Here is a 21046-nt window from a genome sequence, read left to right as displayed (position 1 = left end):
GGCTTGGATCGCCTTTTTCCTTATATTAGACCCCCAGTCCTTCAGTGGGACCTGAACTTGGTGCTGGCCAGGCTCCATTTGAGCCGCTTGCTACATGCTCCTGGTCCCACCTCTCATGGAAAGTGGCCTTTCTTGTGACAATTACCTCTGCTAGGAGGGTCTTGAAGCTTTGGGCCCTGACCTCTGAACCCCCATGCACAGTTTTCCATAAGGATAAGGTCCAGCTCCGCCCACGCCCTTTGTTCCTCCCTAAAGTGGTCTCTGCCTATCATATGGGCCGGGACATTTTCTTGCTGGTGTTCTGTCCCAAGCCCCAAACGTCTGGTGAGGAGCGCCGCCTCCACATGCTAGATGTGAGATGGGCTCTGGCCTTTTACCTGGAACGTACAAAATCGTTCAGGAAGTCTTTGCAACTGTTCATTGCCATGGCTGAAAGCATGAAAGGTCGGCCGATCTCCACCCAGCGGCTCTCCAACTGGATCACTTCATGTATCCGGATTTGTTACGACCTGGCAGGAGTTCTCCTGCCGCCAATTGTGAGGGCGCACTCGACAAGGGCGCAAGCCTCATCGGCTGCCTTTGTGGGTCACGTCCCTATTCAGGACATTTGTAGGGCTGCCATATGGTCATCAGTCCACATGTTCACCTCACATTATGCTATCATCTCCCAAACGAGGGAGGACGCTGGGTTCCGCAGGGCAGTGCTCTGTCCCGAGTGTCTGTGAACTCCTACCCACCTCCAGCAGATATAGCTTGGAATCACCTATTGTGGAATGCACAGGACCAATCACTCGAAGAAGAAAGACAGTTACCTTTTCAGTAACTGGTGTTCTTCGAGATGTGTTGCTCATGTCTATTCCACATCCCACCCTTCTTCCCCTCTGTCAGAGTTATCTGGCAAGAAGGAACTGAGGGTGGGGGGAGCGCGCAGCGTCCCTTATACCGCGCCATAGCAGCGCTTCTCCAGGGGTCGCTGGGGCGCTTCCCTACGAATACTGCTCACAGAAAAACTTCCAGCACTGGTGCACGTGGTGAGCACACACACCTATTGTGGAATAGACATGAGCAACACATCTCAAAGAACACCAGTTACGGAAAAGGTAGCTGTCTTTTCCCCTTTTGTCAGGGACCCCTTTCCTCAGCAGGGTATGCCCAGCTCACTGGGCTTCAAGAAGTGCCTCTCGTAACGAGGCCATCCCTGTGGCAGATAAACATTATTGCTGCATGTGCTGCCTCAGGGAAGGCCACGTTCCTGAGAAATGTGGTCTCTGTCAACAGCTTAAACCCAGGTCACGGAAGGACAGGGAGCTGTGACAGGATGTACTTGTCCAACACTGATCAAGAAGTGTTGACCCCACACTCTGGGCAGAGGAGGCCCTGCCCCCTTGCCCCTGCTGGCCAGGCTCCAACTGGAACACCAGTATAAAAGGAAGCAACTCAGCTCAGTCTGGGCTGACTGCTGAGGAGGAATGACGGACCTTGCAGGCTCCAGCCTGGAAGCCCCAGTCCCCGGAAGCCCAAGGTGCTGAGACACAGGAGGAGTCCCAGGTACATGCTGACGCCAAAGGGAGGTCGGAGCTGTTGGGAGCTGCACAGGCCAAGGAACCCAGAGACCCTGAAAACACCCGGACCACTGCATCAGGAGACAGGGTAGAAAGTAGCCCGGGGGCACTAGCTATTGTGCTTGGTAGTGTCAGCGAGTTTCGGTCAGATCCCTGCTGACTCTTCAATCAGATCTCTGCACTTGTCACTGCCAGGACTTTGGGCTGGGATCCGGTGGAGTACAGAGAGCCCAGGTCCCCTTACCCTGGCCGCCACCAACCCCTAGGTGGCGGCCCACTTCCTGAGCTGGTCACGACGTCTCTCAGCCATGCGGAGGAGGACAGCCTTATTGACTCTGGCCACTAGGCCGCACACCCTGTGGAGGAGGGCACGCAGGTTGACTCTGGCCACTGGACTATTCTGCCCTGAGGGAAAGGGCAGCCTTGTTGACTTGCGTTGTGAGGCCGTACTGCCCCTAGGGAAAGGGCACGTATATTGACTTTGGCCACCAGTCCACCTAGCCCTGTGAGGAAGGGTGACTGGATAGACTTTGGCCATTACTGGTCCTTATCCAATACTGCCCTGAGGATAAGGACGGTCAGGCAGACTTAACCACGGGTCTACAACACCCTTGCCCCAAAGGGGGACGGGGTGCACTTGCCCCCGTGACAGGAACTGAGACGGAAAATCATCCTGATGCAGGCAGCCCTTCAGCCTTCCCCAGATCTGCGCCAAGAATCACTGAGAAGGCACAAATCTTCCCCACAGCCCTCAACATTCAGGGACTATGAAACGAAGAAAACAGCCTCGAACCTCTCTTGTAAAGCATCTTAAAAAAGAGCTGTGAGTACTCCCGAGCTAGCAGAAAAAGATTGCCAGCATGCTTAGTATCGTCAGTCCTGAGACAGTCCAAGCACAATAAATATAGCTCATGAGGGTCTGGAATGGCAGGTACCATGTTGTGCCTAAAAACCTGGTGGGCACAGGGATCGAGCTAATGGTACCAGTGGATAAGGACAGGAGCAGGGAGCGCAGTGTTTAGAAGATGCTGTTGGTTCGAGCTTTACTTTTGGCACCGTCAACTGTGAGCCATCCAGGACCGGAGTGCTCGGTACAGGCAAAATCCGAGACTCCCTCTGTACTGGCATTGGCACTGGGTTGGTCGGCGCAACAGAAGTTGTTGCACTCAAGAGAACTCAAGGTATCTGATATACCAGAGTCTTCCCTTCTTGGCACAAGGGCTCTGCTACCGAGTCGTCTCCAGTCACGGGAGTCTTCTCCGGTGCCTTGCCATGCAATTTCATTTTCTAGTGGTGACTTAGACAGTGAGCCAGAGGAGGTCATCTCTCACCACTCCTCTCATGCTCCCTATGGTGCCTGTTATCAAGGGGCTCCTCAATCAGACCCTCAGCCTGCTCCTCCACCACCATGATACAGCCAGCCTTTGATACCACCATGGGGATCTATCCCACCACCCCAGTGGCCCACTGGGATCCCTGGGTAACATATAGACCTCACACCTCTTGGGCTTCCAGCTTGACTCACCATGAAGTCCCTGAGACATTCTCCCTTGGCCACAGCATCCAGAACTGCCGAACCTCCAGAGGAGATCTTTGGAGGAACAGGAGGGTGGATTCGAGGAGGAAGTTACACTGAGAATCAACATCTCTTCCTCCTCTTCAGGCATGGGAGTGATGCCCCCTCCACCTTCCTTACCTGACAATTTCTGGCTTTTCCAGCATTTGGCTAAGAGGGTAGCAGACACCCTACAGATACACCTGGAGGAGGTAAAGGACACCCATCACAAACTCCTTGACATCTTACACTCGTTCTCGTTCTTTAGAATAGTCTTCCTCATCAAGGAGGCCCTTCTGGACCCATCCAAGTTATGGCAAACCCCAGCATCGGTGATGCCTACTTACAAATGGTCTAATTAAAAAATATTAAATCCCAGCTAGGCAGACGGAATTCCTTTTTCTCCCCCTCCCCTTAATTCTATTGTTGTGGATGCAGTAAATTCCCATGGCCACCAGCACCAAATGAGATACCCTATGATATGGATTGGAAGCACCTGGAGCTCTTTGGGAGCTCCTCAGCCACACTCCAATTTAGAATTGCAAATTATCAAACATTAACAGCAAAATATGACTATGTCAATTATACAAAGCTCAACACTTTTATTGATCAGCTCCCAGAGTCATACCATGACCAGTTCTGGGCTATTATCCATGAGGGAAAACTAGTGACCAAAACAGCTCTCCAGTCAGCACTCGATGCAGCTGACACAGCAGCCCAGTCCATCTCCACTGCAGTGGTTATGCGATGAACCTTTTGGTTACACCTATCTGGCTTCCCTAAGGAAGTGCAGATAACTGTAGAAGACCTTCCTTTCGAAGGCACCAAATTGTTTGCTAAAAAGATTGACTCATCCTTGTGGACCATTAAAGATTCCAGGGCTACTCTCTGCTTATTAGGGATCTGTACTCCCAGACAAAAGAGAAAGTTTAGTCAGCAACCTCAACATAAATACCGTACTTCACAGTTCCCAACCCAGCGTTTCTAGAAGCCTCAGAGAGAGAAATCCAGATTCTTCAGACATAAGCCATCAGTCCTGCTGCCTTTCATGTCGCAACCATCTACCTCAAAACATCAGTTTTGATGTGTTGGTCGAGGGGTCGACAGACCAATCCCCTCAACTCCTCCAGCTGACCAATCCATCGCAACCATTTGGTTACCAGCTTGCCCCATTCCACAGCACCTGGGAATGGATAACATTAAGACCGATGGGTCCTGGAAGTCATCTGCAATGTGTACTCCATTCACTTTACCGCCCTCCCCAAACACCCTTCCCCCATCCCTCTTCAGGAACTCTTCTCATGAGAGTTTACAACAACAAGAAATAGATCTCTTCTGGGTAGGAGCCGTAGACCCAGTACCTCAACATCTGCGAGGGGGCAAATGTTTTTAGTCTCATTATTTCCTGATACCCAAGAAGAAGGGAGGTTGGAGACCCATGCTGGACCTCATGGCTCTGAACAAATTTGTCAAAGCTCAGAAATTCAGGATAGTCACACTAGCAGCGATTATTTCATTTGTGGAACGGGGAGATTGGCTTTCGGTGCTTAACCTGCAGGATGCCTGTTTCCACATATCTATCCTACCTTCACACAGACGATTTCTCAGATTTACCCTGGGCCAGGACCACTATCAATACAAAGTACTCCCCTTTGGCTTCTCATCACCTCAGAGAGTATTCTCCAAGGTCCTCTCTATAGTGGCACCTTACCTATGCTCACAGGGGATCATGATCTACCCCTACCTGGATGATTATTTCCTATGAGGCCACTCCTTCAACAAGGCCCACTGGGTTACCAAAACTGCAGTAGACTTATTCTCGGAACTGGGTCTACAGATCAACATCCAAAAATCAACCTTCACCCCTGTACAGCACTTAGAATTCATAGGAGTCGGCCTCATTACAGGCCAGAGCGCTCTGCCTCAGCACAGGTTCCGCACCTTGGCCACACTCAAAGAGACACTACAAAACTGCCCTCAAATATGAGCAGGACACTGCCTCTAAATCCTGGGGGATATGGCGGCAGGCACAGCAGTGATACCTCATGCCAGACTTCATATGCAGTGCCTCCAGGTATGGTTCAACAGAGACAGATTAGACAAACCTCTGTCACTACAAACCAAGGTCAAAAATTCCCTGGACTGGTGGAAAAATCCAGCCAGTGTTTGCAAGGGGATCCCCCTTTTCCCAAACTTCCCTGTCATTACTTCTCACCACCGACACATCCCTCATAGGATGGGGTGCACATTTAAACTCTACAACACAAGGCAAATAGTCATCCATGGAAATGTCACTTCACATCAACCTCCTCAGGGCGATCAGGAATGCCTGCGTCCATTTTCTCCCACTGATCAAGGAAACACAAGTGTTTTAACAGACAACATACCATGTATGTACTACATAAATCGGCAGGGTCACTCTTCCTTTGCACAGAAGCACTAAAGTTGTGGAACTGGTGAATTTCCCGCAACATCACATTATCAGCGACCTACCTTCCTGGAGTACAAAACTTGATAGCGGACAGTCTGAGTCACAAATTCCCACATGACCGCAAGTGGGAGATTAACCCAGCAGTGTTTCACGACCTACTCAGGCCGTGGGGGACACCGACCACAGACCTGTTCGCCACTTAACTGAACAAGAAATGTCCATGCTGCTGCTCCAGGCTAGGTACAGGGCAACACTCCTTGGGCGACGCTCTCCTTCTGTGGTGGAACAGGGACCTTCTGTATGCCTTTCCCCTGTTCCCCTACTGTTGAAAGTCCAGTTAAAGATAAAAAGAGGGAGAGTAAATGTCATGCTGATTCCTCCTACATGACTGAGACATACTTGGTACCCTTACCTGAAACAACTGGCAATGTGCCTCTGAGAAGGTACAGGAAGGGTTACTGTGCAGTAGAAAATCCACTCCACTACTTCCCTGCAAAAGTGGTCCAAGTTTGGTGTAATTCCCAACAAATCTCCCTGACATCCGCTACTCTCCCAATGGCCCAAAATATGTACTGGCTCTCTTAAAATAAATAAATAAATTAAATTAAATATATCTGGGCTATTACTCAGTTCACTCAAACTTCACCTAGAAGTTATAGTGACATTCCATCAACAAGAAGAGGGATAGTCAGTGCTCTCACATCCAACCACAAAATGATTCTTCGCAGGAATATTAAACCTTTTTCCCAAACCCAGACATCCAACCCCAACATGGGACCTAAACCTCGTGCTAAAAAGCCTGACTAGACGTCCCTTTGAACCCATTGCCACTTGTTCGCTCATATACCTGTCGATGAAGACAGCCTTCCTGGTGGCGATCGCCTCAGCAAGAGAGATCTACGGGTTCAGTGATATTGGCCAGAGACTCTCCAGATGAGTCTCGAACTGTATTAAACAATGCTGTTAGGTTCGCAATAGAACACCTCCATTCAGTATTCGAACTCACTCCACGAGGTTGGTTTCCTCCTCCGTTTCCTTCCTCAACAATGTCCCTATCTGCGAAATCTGTAGATTGGCAACCTGGGCACATGCGCATACCTTTGCAGCTCATTATCTGATTACCAGAGACTCCGTTTCCAGTGCCATCTTCAGAGATGCGGTCAGTCTGCCCTGCCCTTTATTACCTCACATGGAAGCCTGAGGCGAGTCAGAGTGCATGCTCAGACCAGTGGACACTACTTTTAAATTCTCTCACTCAGGCACATGGTGCACATGCATAACCCTCAGTGGAATACAGATAGGGGACCACACATCTCAAAGAACCTTAAGTTACAGGTAAGTAATCTCCTCTTCCCCATGTAGGTTCTTACAGACTGTGATCAAGTCACCGAGTAACCTTCTCTTTCTTAAATTAAATAGATTGAGCTCCTTCAACCTTTTTTTAGTACATCATTTCTCCTGTCATCCATTCTCAATGTGCACTTTCCACTTCCTGGTCCCTCCCTGGGTTCCCCAACCATTCCTGCCATCTCCGCAAAGTTCTAAAACTTTACCACCTCTATTTCATAGAATCATAGAAGATTAGGGTTGGAAGAGACCTCAGGAGGTCATATAGTTCAACCCCCTGCTCAAAGCAGGACCAACACCAACTACCACTAACTAACTTGCCTCCCTGTAACCCTTTGCCTTGCTCTCCTGTCAGCCTGACTCCATATACTCAACTGCTAGTGGCTTGTATGCCATTTCATCCCTGACTTGAATTCCTAACATGACTTGCCTGCCTCTGTGGTTGCCTTCCAAAAGCCAGGGACAGATTGAGACTCTTGACTAAAGCCAGTCCTTCCCTGCCCACTACCTAGTTGCAAGTACCTCTTCCTCATCTTACAGCTTGCCATGGAGATCCAAAAGCCCTTAGGAAGCAAGTCTCTGCGAGTGATCTGTTTGGTAACTTGCCATTTCCCCAAGGATTAAAGTCTGCAACGTGTACCAAACCTTGGTGGCTCCCTTGATCTGTATTTTACTGCAGTTGTAAATTAATAAAATGTGAACTTCCTAATGGAAATGTTATGTGCCTTGATAAAGCAGAGACGTACCGTTTGATTTTTGTTATTCTTATAATATTTGTCCTAGAAAAGGAGGCACTGTAAATGTTTGGGCTGAAACCCTGTGAAAAATACTGAATAGTAGATGGGGGGTTTACTAGAATTCTTTCTCTGCAATAACATATGAATTCAGACTTCATGAGAAGCTTTGCAGCTTCTTTTCTTACAGCAGCTAACAATATTCCTGATGGCGTCTTAATTGTACTGTTTCTAAGACTTGTTAGCAGTGAGTAATGTTAGCTGATATTTGAAAACATATCTGGTGTCTGTTCAGTGAGCTCTTACAGATGCCCTTTAGCTGTAGAGCGTGGATGGAATTTTAATTTTTTTAGTGATTTGAAGCTTTGAAATTCTTGTGCTAAATAGAGTCATATAAACTACACATGGGGTGCCTTGGAAAATGTTGATTACACCTGCTTCTTTTCCTTCCTTAAAAGCTGTATATTTTGTATTTCTGTATTACCAGTTCGTACTTAAAACATACACTGGGGTGTTCTGTATTTAGCAGTCTGAATGCACAATTTCAGTTTACTTGAAATCAGAATGATATGTCCATTCTATCAACTGGTATTTCTTATTATTAATTTGTACCAAAGTTTTAAATTGAAGTATCTTTGGAGTTGTTAGTGAAAACATGAGGGATAGGATTTCAAAATGACAGTGAACAGTTAAAGTAGACTTTAAAGAAACACTTTCAGTATTGCGACCACGATATGGTAACACTGCAGATATGACTGGCTCAAACATCCATGTGAATTCTTGTATAAAATGGATTGACCTTTACAGTGGTTGGAGTTGCTGGACCTTATCAGCATTATAATTTGCTTCCAAGAGAAGGAAGAAAGTAATTTTAGAAAGTTTGGTATTGACTTTTCCGGTAGCGTGAAGTGTCACTTAAAGCTGACATTCATCAGCAGAGATTCATATAGCCCTGCTGGAAATGTGTGTCACTGTGGTTAATAACCTTGCTAGATCAGTTGCTTTCATGACTGAGGCAGCCAACACCATTTAAAAATTGTCACTTCTAGGAATGCTCATTTGCGCTTTTTCCAGAGTGTCTGTACATTTTATTCCATCCCACTTCTTGAAAATAAATTTGGTCTTCAGGAACGGTAGAAACTGAAATACTTGGTTCACCAACAATACAGGTTATAAGGGCAGCAACTGTGCAGGCTTCACCATACTGCTGTGTCAGATTCTTACCCCTAACCTTTCAAGAAGGAGGGTAGTTACATATGCAATGACCTTTACCTCTACCAAGGTTCAAGGCAGCCAGTTGTGATGCTGGTTGTGGCATTTTAGGTGCCGGTCCACAAGTTTTTTTCACAGAGATCATGTTTGTGCAAACAGTACTTGTTTAGATGATTTCTGGAGTGTTTGCTGTAGTACAGATATAATCATTTCACATAAGTCACTGAACAGCTGGTAGATGGTACAGATGGTAACAGTTTTCAGTCACTGCTAGCTAGAGCTGAATTTTTGAACCAGTAACGTACAAGCATAGGTGTAGTTTGACTTTTATGTTTGTGGGGCAGCTCTAATAAGGCTAACAGGGCCATGCACAGAGAAGGCAAATTCCATGCCTGCCTAAGGCTTACAGTTTGGGGGCAGAGACAACCTGTACCTGCTGATAGTGGGGGTACACAGTTTAAAGATGGGGGGGGTCATGTGACACCCCCTCCAACACACACACATTGCGTCTGTGTGCAAGAACCTTCCAGCCCCCTGGGCCAAAGCAGCCAATCCTGCCAGCTCCTGGAGGACTGGGGACGCAGGAGCAGGGAGAATGTGCCTCTGGGTTGGGGCCGACCCTAGCCTAGGGGAAAAGGAGGTGGAAAAACTCACAGAAACAACGTCTCCCTCTCCCCCCCCCCCCCCCCCCCGGCCAGAGCTCCTGTGCCCTCACAGACACCTCAGTGGGAGGAGGAACGCGGGCATTGTCTCTAACTCTCACGAAGGACAGGGAACCAGCTCCCTGTGCCTTCCCCAGCGACCCTACATCCAGCCCAAGGCAGCTGTGCTCTCTCCACCCCGCAGGCTGCTACTGCCCTCCCCAGCTGGACTCTCGCAGGCAGTCGCCACATTGCACAGAGGCAGTGACTGAGAGCAGCCACCCTCACCCAGCAGGAGAAGCGGCCCTGTACTACCGCCTCTCCTCCCCACCCAGGACTGGCTGCTGGTGAGAGGGGCCAAGCAAGCAACAAACATGCTGAGGGGGAGGCACAGTGTGAGGAGGACAGACCTCTCCTCCTCCCGCTCCCCGCAGGCCCTGCAAGGGCTGCTCAGCACTCTCAGAAATCGGGGGTGGGGGGCAGTGGCACATGTCCCTGTGTGCCCCTTACCCCATGTATTGCCTTTGTTGGGGGGGGGTGATGCATTCCTTTCTCCCCAAACTACATCTACACCGACAAGTGAGTATCTCTGTACCTCATTACTTATTCACTGAGCCATTCAATCTATGTGGGTTTTTTATTTTTGTTTTCTCCTTAAAATGTGAGTGAAATGAGAAATGTCCTCTGACCCTGTTAATGGTCTCCATCTCTCATATGTCACTCTGAGTAGTATCTATTTGGTAGTAAATTTGAAGCCCTCTCCCATTCCTCTGGTTGCTAGAATTTCATTGTGCAGCGACTTCGACATGTCATGGGAAGCCACCAAGCCACTGGAATTGTCTTTCTGCACATTCAGGAAGACAGGTCTGCATCAAGTCATGTGTAGAAGGTTCCCTTCATGATCATAAGGGATAGCAATGTTTTTTCTCTGAAAAAAGAATTCTGACTAGATTTTCTTGGCTTCTTTATTTTATGTCCTATTTGTAATATAACCTTCATTAGAGAATGCCATCAATTTGAAATGTAGTCTATTTTAAAAGCAAAGTTTAGAAGTTGTGTTAGGTTCTACCCCTATTGCCTTAGTTTTCACCAGACAGTATATGTGTTTTTACATCCACTTATTTTTAACATCCTTTTTCTCTTTTGTTACTATGTTTAAAAAAAATCCCAAACACACAAACTGCAGTGGAAACTGACTCTACAAGAGAAGGAGCAAAATGGTCTATACACAAAATTCTGTCAAATGCACAAAGTAAACAACTTGAAAAAATGGAGAGAAGTATGTTTTTCCTCCAATTTCTTTGTTGTAGTAACCTGTGGTGTTACTTATGATAAATATAGGTAAAAATGTTTCAGACAGAAGAGTGATTTTTTCATTAACTATGTCTCTAATCCTAAAGTGCTGGTGGTATTGGTCCCCTACTTTCTTTTTTGTGTGCTGCAGTAATGTTTGTTTTTAAAAGAAATATTGTTTTCTATTTCTTCTCTCCTTTTAAACATGGGGTCTTTTTGAAGCTGGTCTTATCCTGCCCTGTGCTATGGAGGGAAAGGGATGACTGGAAAGTCCCTGCACAGCAGTGAAGCAGGGTACCCTCCTACGTTTTTCTTGAGTGCCTGGAGTGGGACATGGCTGGCTCATCTGCCTGGTCCCCAGGGAGGTATAGAATACTGGGTTGTTGAGAGTGTGATCAGACTTTTGGATTCTGCAACACTCACTGGAGGGTGTGCAACCGTAAGATTCACTCCACTGTACATTCCCTTTCCTTGAGGTCTGGCCTTCAGCAGCATTCTGCCCTGCATCAGTGGGATGGCTCGGGCGCCTGTCATGCAGCTGGAATCTTTCTGCTCATTGTGACTTTAAAGTGCATCAAATTTTTAATGTAAAATAAGATCCCCATAGTTAATTGTGAGAAATTGAGTTCTTAGTGCAAATAACTCTTCCATAGGTGTCTCTGGTATGGACCTGGGATTAGACTTCATCAATGAGAATTCTTACTTTTCACTTCATCCACTTCTAAGATTACACTGAAGGTACATAGTTTGCTTGCACTAAAAGGACTTTATGCAAAACCAAAAGGTGTTTCTGTTTAACCCAGGGTTGCTATGAGCAATGATTATATAACCAATCCAGTGTGGGAGGGACAGAAGACTGGCACATCCTCCTATGTCAAAATACGAATCAATGGCAAGTCAAAAAGAGATCTGAATGTGTAGTAGTTAACATGTCTTAATAGACTAACTGTATTTAAATTTTTTTCAGGGCCCACAGTTTGTCTCCAACAGATCATCTCGCAGCATTTTACCTGGCACTGCAGCTTGCCATATCTAGACAGGTTAGTTCTACTTGACAAATATATTAAAACTCCACATTGTGATATGAAGATAGAAATTCTGACCTGTGTAAATGGACACAGCAATGGTAAACAGCAAACAAAAGAATTCTTGTGTTTTCATAGCCTGGTGCAAGCTGTGTTCACCAATGTATAATATACCATTAAGGAGCATCAGCCATTTTTAACAATGGAATATTTTATTATCCTAAGGATTCAATTACTCTTTCTGTGTGCACTTGTTATAAATCCTGATCATCTGTTATATGATTTATATCTGTCCTCGGAGTATTGAATTCTGAAGCTAGACATGCTTACTTCCACTTCCTCATTTAATGAATAGATGGTTTCTGCTCTTTCCCTACAGGCGCTGCACTGTGGCTAACATCAATACAGGGAGCATTTCCCTTAGAGTCTATCCGTGTTGCCCTTTAATCCAGTATTCTGCCACAGCATACCCAGCCCTGAGGGTCAGAAGTAGGGGACTAGGAATCAAATTGTTGTACCTCATGGCCATGTAAAAGTGCATGTTCTCTGAATACTTGTGGATGGTTTGCTTGTTTTAAACAGTACTACGAATATCTTGTTTAAAAAGAAAAGAAAAATCTTATAAAGCTACAGAAAGAGGTGGGAGCTAAGTTGTGTTCTTAAAATACAACCTGAATTTTGTCCTTGTACAGCTGTTACATTTAAAGGAGCTAGGATTGTATTTTTCGTTGCATTAATTTGGGTAATATATAGCTGCTTTGTATATGTCATTATAGGCTTTTTCCTGTGTCAAGTTTATTTTAGGAGCTAGATTTGAGCAGAGTAGTTTACATACTCCAGTTGACTACTTTTCATTTCTAATAAACAGCAAAAATATTGAAGCATATACATTAGAGAAGAATGGACTGTCTTATGATATCACAGGTTTCTGTAGCAGGTTATTGTATACTGGCTCTTACTCCCCAGAAATGTAGTAGGGAGAGACTAGAATCAGATGGAAAAGGAACTCCTACAAATAGTGCTGGATAAAATATGGAAAAAAGAAAAGCAAAAAACTATGTTGTTTAAGGGCTTATTGTTGGACATTGGAGGCTTGGATCGGGAAGTTAAAGGACCTAAAGATCCAGATCCACAAATTAGGAAATGAAAAAATAGGCTGGAGAAGAAAAGAAGATATACAAGGTATATGCAATGCAATCCGATGAGGCGTTTTTGGAGAAAAATAAAAGCTATGAGGAAATAAGGGAGGAACACAACTAGCTTGTAGAACAAGTAGCAAACTTACAGGACGAGTTGTGCAGATACCAGTGTGACATTATTGACATAAACTGTGACCATATAGATCATTGTTGCAACCAGGATCCTATTGTTGCACCAGTTCTTGTACAGAGGAGGCCAAGTGGAGTGTCTATGGGAAGGTTGTAGTTTGCTGGTTATGATTATGCTGTCTGTATGTGTGTATCATTTTTGTATTCAAAGTTATCAATATTGGCTATGTACTTGTTTGATTCTAAGTAGCCTCAGTGAAGCATTCGGTCAGCTACTTGAGAAAGGACTATTCTCAGTAAGTGCCCAATCCAAGAAACACTTAACTGACAATGGACTTTGGGAGATGACAATCCACATCTGAACTTTCCTGGGAATGTTCAAACTAACGTGTAAACAATGGCGTCAGCCTGCAAAAAGCTGAATCGTTCATAGACGTATGACTTGCCCAGGTGACTGCAAACTCCATCTTGTTGAGGGGATTTTACACAGCAGAACAAAGGGATTTCCACCCACAAGAGAGAGAGACTATATAAGGCCCTGGAAACCCCTCCATTTTGTCTTCAGCTGGCTCAAAAGATAGCCTCTCCACCCCAAAGAGATGCCTGAAAGAAACTGGAACAAAGGACAGTAACTACGGGGGTGTGAGTGATTGCTGAACCCAGACTGGGGAAGGAGTCTTGTCTGTCAAAGAAGCTTCTTGGAACATCTCTGAGGGTGAGATTTTCCTGCATTTAGTTTCCTACTGTACTAGGCTTAGGCTTGCGTGGTTTTGTTTTATTTTGCTTGGTAATTTACTTCGTTCTGTCTGTTATTACTTGGAACCACTTAAATCCTACTTTTTATGCTTAATGAAATCACTTTTTGCTTATTAATTGACCCAGAGCAGGTAATTAATTCCTAGGGGAGCAAACAGCTGTGCATATCTCTCTATCAGTGTTATAGAGGGCGAACAATTTATGAGTTTACCCTGTATAAGCTTTATACAGAGTAAAACGGATTTCTTTGGGGTTTGGACCCCATTGGGAACTGGGTATCTGGGTGTTGGAGAGAGGAGCACTTCTTAAGCTGTTTTCAGTTAAGCCTGCAGCTTTTGGGGGACATGGTTCAGACCTGGGTCTGTGTTTGCAGCAGGCTAGCATGTCTGGCTCAACAAGACAGGGTACTGAAGTCCCAAGCTGCCGCGGAAAACGGGCTCAGAGGTAGTCTCAGCACATCAGGTGGCAGTCCCAAGGGGGTGTCTGTGACCCAACCCATCACAGTGGCATAGTTGGCAGGATCTGTGCACAGCTGATTGCTTTGAAACACTGTAGTGATTTTAAGTGAGTTTTCGTTGTGGTGACTGGAGAACAGACAAAGTGGTTACTAGTTTGTTGTTTTCTGTTTGTTTATTTTGGGTGAGGGAAATAGGCACAAGAAAGCAGGAAAATGACTACCAGTGAGGCAGCTACAAAACTAGAGCTGGCCAGACTGGAAGCAGAAGAGAAGGCAAAGGACCATGAGTTTCAATTGAGGCTCAGAGAAGCAGAGACAGTCAAGGAGGAAGCTGCTCACAAAAGAGCCATGGAAACCCAGATGCTAGCCCTGGAGTTAAAAGACAGAGAAATACAGGCCCAGATTGAGGCCCAGAAGCATGAACTGACTGTTATGGAGTGGAAGAGACAAAACCCTTCAGCAGCTGGCTCCACGTCCCCAAAAATCTACAAATGGGAGTGACTGTCCGCAGTATGATGAATCCAGTGGTACTGCCAAATATTTCATCACCTGAGAGACTGTGTACCCTCCATGCAATTCCTGATGATCAAAAAATGACTATGTTAATGGCAAAATTGACTGGAAGAGCTCTGGACATATTCAACAAGATGCCTATTGATGATGCTTCAAACTATGGTAATTTAAGGAACTGGTTTTGAAACAGTTTCAGATAACACCTGAAACCTACAGGGTTAAATTCAGGAGTCTTAAGAGGGGATCTGGATTGAGTAATGTGGCTTATGTAAATGAAATGAGAGATTTGTTAGATAAGTGGGTGAGGGGAAAAGGCATTACAAGCTTTGAAGGAATGTGTGATTAGTTACTAAGGAACAATTCCTGAATATATGCAGTGATGATGTAAAACAGTATTTGTGGGACAAAAAGGTGGATGCAGTGGGTGGATTGGCTGAGTTTGCAGACTCTTTTAAGCAGTTACAAGCTGCAATTAAACATAAACCACTGGCAGAGGGGTACAGGGTTGGTGGAAAGCAGAATCACCTTTTTACCCCTGGGAAAAAGGAGGGTGGGCGTTCACCTCCCCATTCCCCTGTTACTCATCCCAAATCTCCTGTACAAGCAGAGGAGCCCAAGAGGTGCTGTCGTAAGTCCACTGAGCACCTGAGGAATAAATGTCCTTGGCTGAGTTGGAACAGGCAGCAAGTAACACATGAAACTGCTGTTTCTCAGGGCACAGGGGTATCCCAGGCTAATGCCTCTTTCCACACAGGATTTGTAAAGGTTCCTTCTACACAACCAAACAGTGAGCATATGCATGCTGTTAAACTTAATGTCAAAGTAGTCCAAGGATGGAGGGACACGGGTGCAGAAATTTCTGTGATCAGGAGGGACCTGATCCATGAGAAGGATTTGTTGCCAAGGAAAATGGCAGAATTAGGACTGGTGGGAGGTTACAAAGTTCTTGCACCTTTAGCTAAGGTACACGTGGAAAATGGTGATTTGCAGGATGAGCTGACTGTTGCAACAGTGGCACACAATTCTGCACCGTTTCTACTGGGGAATTATTTCTTTGATGTGGCAGAATCTGTCCCAGGGTTAGTTAGCAGCAAGAAGGAATCTTGCACTGAAAGCTGCAGAGGGGAGGGTGAAGCCACATGTTCTGCTGGGGAAATAAGAGAGTGTCTCTTTACTTCCTCTGTAACAGTGGAAAATGCAACTTTGGGGGAAGGGGCAGTAGAAAGCAGTTCCTGTAGCCCTGGGGCTAAAGGCAAGTCCCTGTGGGAGGGGCTGGATAGAGCCAGCTCCTGTCCTGTGATCATCTCCCTGAGGGAGGGGAATGTCCAACCTTGTAAAAAGGAGGCCATCCCAGCTGCTGATTGCCAGGAAGTTGCAAGTCAGCAGGGGACAGGTCCTGACCTGGGGTGCACCGAGACATGTACCCGGGAGATGGAAGTTGGGGTCCTGATGACTGCTGCGGTGGGAACGGACCCAAGAACTCTGTAGCTGGATGCAAGCCCAACCTGAGGGAAAGTGTGTGGTGGGGGGGAATTTTGCTTATGAAGGGTCTGTCATAGCTGGTAGCTGTGATCCCACAGCTGGACCGGTGTCACCTTCCCTTTTGGGGGACACAGGAGTGTCTGACCCAGAGGGGAGCCCAGAGAGGGAAGTCCAGACGGAAGATGAGGGGAGACCAGAGGGTCTGCTCACCTGTCGTAGGGAGACTTTTTCCTAGGAGGAGGGTGAAAAAATCTGTGTCTAAAATGCCAGACCCCTCTCCTGTGGATCAGGTTTAAAGGGAAGTATGGGGTTCAGATCTCCTGGAGGGAGAGTCCACCCAGCTGACCTGTTGGGAGCAGAGAGTGAGGTAACCGAGGGAATCTTACTGATCCAAAGCACTCCGTTAAAAAATGTTATTCCTGTTACCCTTGTAAAAGATAACACGGTCTCTTCAAGGCTGGGGGGAGAAACACTTTGCATTTGGGAAGCTTCACAAGGGAGTGGGGTCCAACCCAAGAAATTCCAGAGGGAGGAGCCACAGGCAGGCATGATTGTAGTGCACCCTTTCCCTGCCAAAGCCTCAGACACATGCCTGAATTGAAAGCCCTCTCCAAAGAGGCAGAATAATCTGTATTAGAGCACCTACCATGGTACACATAGGCATTGGGAAATGCAATAGACTCTAAACAAGCTAAACTGAGTGAACAAAGCCTGTCCACCATAGATTTGCTGTTAATCTTGTGTCTTTTGCTACTTCATCTATGGGTCAAAACAAAGGAGTTAATACTAATGGTAAACCCTTTAAAGATGTGTGACATACCTGATTTGTGGAAAAAACTTTTGTACGTGGTAGGGATGATGACCAGACAGTCCCACAAGCATGTTGTTTTTCAGCATATACCTGTAAACAGGCTGGAAGCTTGGCACAGCAGCAAAAGCATAACAGGCCTACGCTGCTGTGTGGCAGGGGAAACTGATGCACACCACCTCACGGCATTAGTGGCTAAATGCCAGGACTCCTACACTTTAACCGATGTTGCTATCTGCATACTGTTAGCAGTACTGCACCCCAGTATGTTTTCAGGGACCAGGAACCCAGAACTTTGCGAGGACACCCATGAATGACATCATAGGGCTTAAAGGTACTGGGAGGGTGTATGACCGAAGACAGAAGGATTTTACATGTACTGCCTCCGCCATGGACAGTGTCCAAGACTCTGGCAGTAAATTCAGGAGGAGGGTGTGTTGTTATTGACATAAACTGTGATCGTATAGATCATTGTTGCAACCAGGGTCCTATTGTTGCGCCAGTTCTTGTACAGAGGAGACCAAGTGGGGTGTCTATGGGAAGGTTGTAGCTTGCTGGTTATGACTATGCTGTCTGTATGTGTGTATCATTTTTGTATTCAAAGTTATCAATATTGGCTATGTACTTGTTTGATTCTAAGTAGCCTCAGGTTTCAGAGTAACAGCCGTGTTAGTCTGTATTCGCAAAAAGAAAAGGAGTACTTGTGGCACCTTAGAGACTAACCAATTTATTTGAGCATAAGCATAAGTAGCCTCAGTGAAGCATTCGGTCAGCTTCTTGAGAAAGGACTATTCTCAGTAAGTGCCCAATCCAAGAAACACTTAACTGACAATGGACTTTGGGAGGTGACAATCCACATCTGTGCTTTCTTGGGAACGTTCAAACTAACATGTAAACAATGGCGTCAGCCTGCAAAAAGTTGAATCGTTCATAGATGTGTGACTTGCCCAGGTGACTGCAAACTCCATCTTGTTGAGGGGATTTTACACAGCAGAACTCAGCACATCAGGTGGCAGTCCCAAGGTGGTCTCTGTCACAACCAGCATAATGCGAGGCAGGACCCAGAAGCGTTTCCCTCCATTTTCAGTGTAGCTATGGGATGTATCTGTGCTCCGGGGCCTGTGCAAGTTGCTACTGCTCCCCTGCTTTTGACACTGCTAAAACAAGATACTTGCAGTCTGAGTTGAATAATATATCCAGAGGATTTGGGCATGCCCCCGACCACCTGCTCCAACTATAGTTCAGGTAGAAAGGGAAGGGAACGACAGTGGAAGGATTGTTACTGAAACTTGTAACCTCTTCATCCAGGAGTTGGAATCCCTTGTTATGGATTGGGGACCCACTCCATGGAACAAGTGGAATGGGTTCACTCATAGGTTTACGAAAAGAAGAGCCTTGAAAAAGATTAACCACTTAATTAAGCAGGTTTGGGATAGGTTATGGCAGAGGTCTTTGGGGCGTTTGTGGTTGCAGGTTATAGGTCATAGTGTTGACGGCTCAAATTTAGGGGCACAGTTGGCATGAGTGCTGTATAACTTAAGATTAGCTCAAGCGGAAGCATTTGATGTCAAGCTCCTCCTGGAGGAGGAACTAACAAATCGTGAGCTAACAGATCACCTCCTTTGGAGGTGGAATCTGTGAGAGCATAATGTGTGTAATATACTAGCAAGAGGAGAACAAGCGAGTATTGAAATGGCATGAATGGTACTTCCCCAGAATGCAAGGAATATCTTGCAATTCAACCCTGATCCCAATAATTTGGCCAGTTTCTTAGCCAGAACCGAGTGCTGGCTGGGGTTAAATAAATCAGCAGTGTCAGTAGCTGAAATGAATTTTTCCAAGTGGAATCTGGCCCCAAGGGCAAGGGATTCTGGGTGAGGGACAAGGAGATCAGAACATGGAAAACTATGGGTGCCATTTTGGCAGCTTGAAAAAGAGAAGCAGCAAGTGGAGGATGAAGTAAAAAAATGGAAAGCTCTGCAGGGGTTTCCACCTGCTGAGAAAGCTCATCCAGTGAACTCCCAATAGGGTTTCCAGACTCCTGCACCTCAGCTGTTCTTCATACCTCCCCTTTCACAGGATGGCTGGGGACACTCCCATGGTAAAAACCACTATATCGGAATTGGAAAAGAACATGTTACTAAATAGCCATGGAACAAAAGATTAGGGACAATACTGTACAGGCAGCAGAAATACATTGGTGGGCTGTACCAGAGGAGGTGAGCTTGCACCCCCTGGGTTGTACTTGGAGCCTGATATTAATGGTAGTTCAAATGATTACAACTACTGTTGTCCTGAGAATGTGTTGCTGGGTAATAAACTTCAAAAAGCACAAAAAAAACCCCAAAATGTAATGGAAATACAACAAATGTTTAAAAATATTGAAAAAATATTTTAAAAAACTGAAAGGTGGAATGTCGGTCTGGTTTGACATGAGTAATTAAACATGGCAGAGGCCTCATTTCTTGGAAGACAGGATTAGGGAAGTAAATAAATGAGCAGGCTGAAAACAGTTTGTGTAACTAAATTAGGAAAATGGCTCAGTCAACTGAGAGACAGAATGTCTGAACTAGCTAAGGTAAGGGGTGGGAACATCTAGGGAACCATTTGCAAAGAACAAGATAACAATGGACAAGATATGCTGAAAATGTAAAGGTGAGGTAAAGAGTAGGTTGAATGTGGCCAGTGCTTAGACAGAGCATGCTGTACAAGAATTGGTTCCTACCAAATATTTGGTAATCCTAAAATTTGTAATGCAATGTATAGTAAATGTAATGAGATGTGTAGATGTATATACATGTGTAGATGTATATACGCAGCTGCTACTCTGAAACCTATCTCATTTCAGAGGTTGATTTATTACTTTGGAGCTTTTAATGTTCACTGTAAAATGTCAAGTCTGCTTGTATGTTTCTGGTTAGTATTTTATGGGAGCCTATACAGCTTTGCATAATTCCTACGACTTTGAATGTTTACATACATGCAGTGAAATTATAGCAAGTGGTATTTCTCATAATAACTCTTCTCAGCATTTTTTTTACTCAGATACCAGAAGCTTTGGGTTATGTTCGTCAGGCTCTTCAACTTCAAGGAGATGATGCCAACTCTTTGCATCTCCTTGCACTCTTGCTGTCAGCCCAGAAACATTATCATGATGCTTTGAATATAATTGACATGGCCTTGAGTGAATATCCAGAGAACTTTATGTGAGTACTTTCAGTGCGTCTATTTCCATATACCCTATTGCCCAGCTCCTGAATTTTGTTGTACAGTAGTAGGCTCCCTATCTCACTAATGGTATGAGAGGTTATGTCTGAAGATTGCAATCTTTTTTATTTTAACTTTATTTTTTCTCCAGTGCATTGTAATTATTTTCTAATACCAAGCTGTTTCTTAGCATTTTAGGCTTTTTTAAATGTTGGAAAATGGTTTCAAACAACTGCCTTTTTTGTATTATTCCATATACTGGTTATTTGTTTTCAAAATTTCCCACTTACCATGTTTTACAATATTCTCCTGGGTTGTATATTTTTGTGTAGCAACCTAAAAAAGCTTATATGATACTTTAACACACACAAAAATGTAGTTTCATAATGTCGTCCTCTAAGGATAAAAATCCACTAATGTGTTTATTGTATAACTGTTGCTGTGCTACTTTGTCTGTGTTTAATGGCCAGTCATCAGGAATCAACAGGTGCATAGTTAAACAACTGAAGTGGAAGAAGCACAAATTTTGTGGAAGGTTCTTTATCATATTAAAAACCATTCATTTTTTGTTGTGAATACTTGTGTTTTGCTTGGGACACACACAGGCACCACAGTTTCCTTTGTTGTTGGATGATGTACCTTAAATATAGTTGCATTTCATAATTCTGTAAAGATACATTTAAATTCAGTATAAAATTAGTATATATTTCAGTGGAACCCACAATATGGTCAAAAGTTTCAGCGTGAAATCGTAG

At 45.2% G+C, this 21046-nt stretch overlaps 1 protein-coding gene across 8 annotated transcripts in view; it reads left to right on the top strand.

Moving 5' to 3' along the window:
* Positions 1-21046, top strand: part of TTC7B (tetratricopeptide repeat domain 7B) — a 322836-nt gene that overhangs the window by 172035 nt on the left and 129755 nt on the right. For all 8 annotated transcript variants that reach the window (XM_037900827.2, XM_037900829.2, XM_037900831.2 and 5 more), the window contains 2 exons: positions 11743-11815; positions 20130-20290. In XM_037900827.2, the coding sequence (XP_037756755.1) occupies positions 11743-11815; positions 20130-20290 (234 nt within the window). The remainder of the gene's footprint in view (positions 1-11742; positions 11816-20129; positions 20291-21046) is intronic.

The sequence above is a fragment of the Chelonia mydas genome, chromosome 6, assembly GCF_015237465.2.
Source record: "Chelonia mydas isolate rCheMyd1 chromosome 6, rCheMyd1.pri.v2, whole genome shotgun sequence".
In the NCBI taxonomy this organism is placed as follows: domain Eukaryota; kingdom Metazoa; phylum Chordata; order Testudines; family Cheloniidae; genus Chelonia; species Chelonia mydas.
Note: the sequence above shows the minus strand (reverse complement) of the source record. Positions and strands in the feature narration are given on the sequence as shown.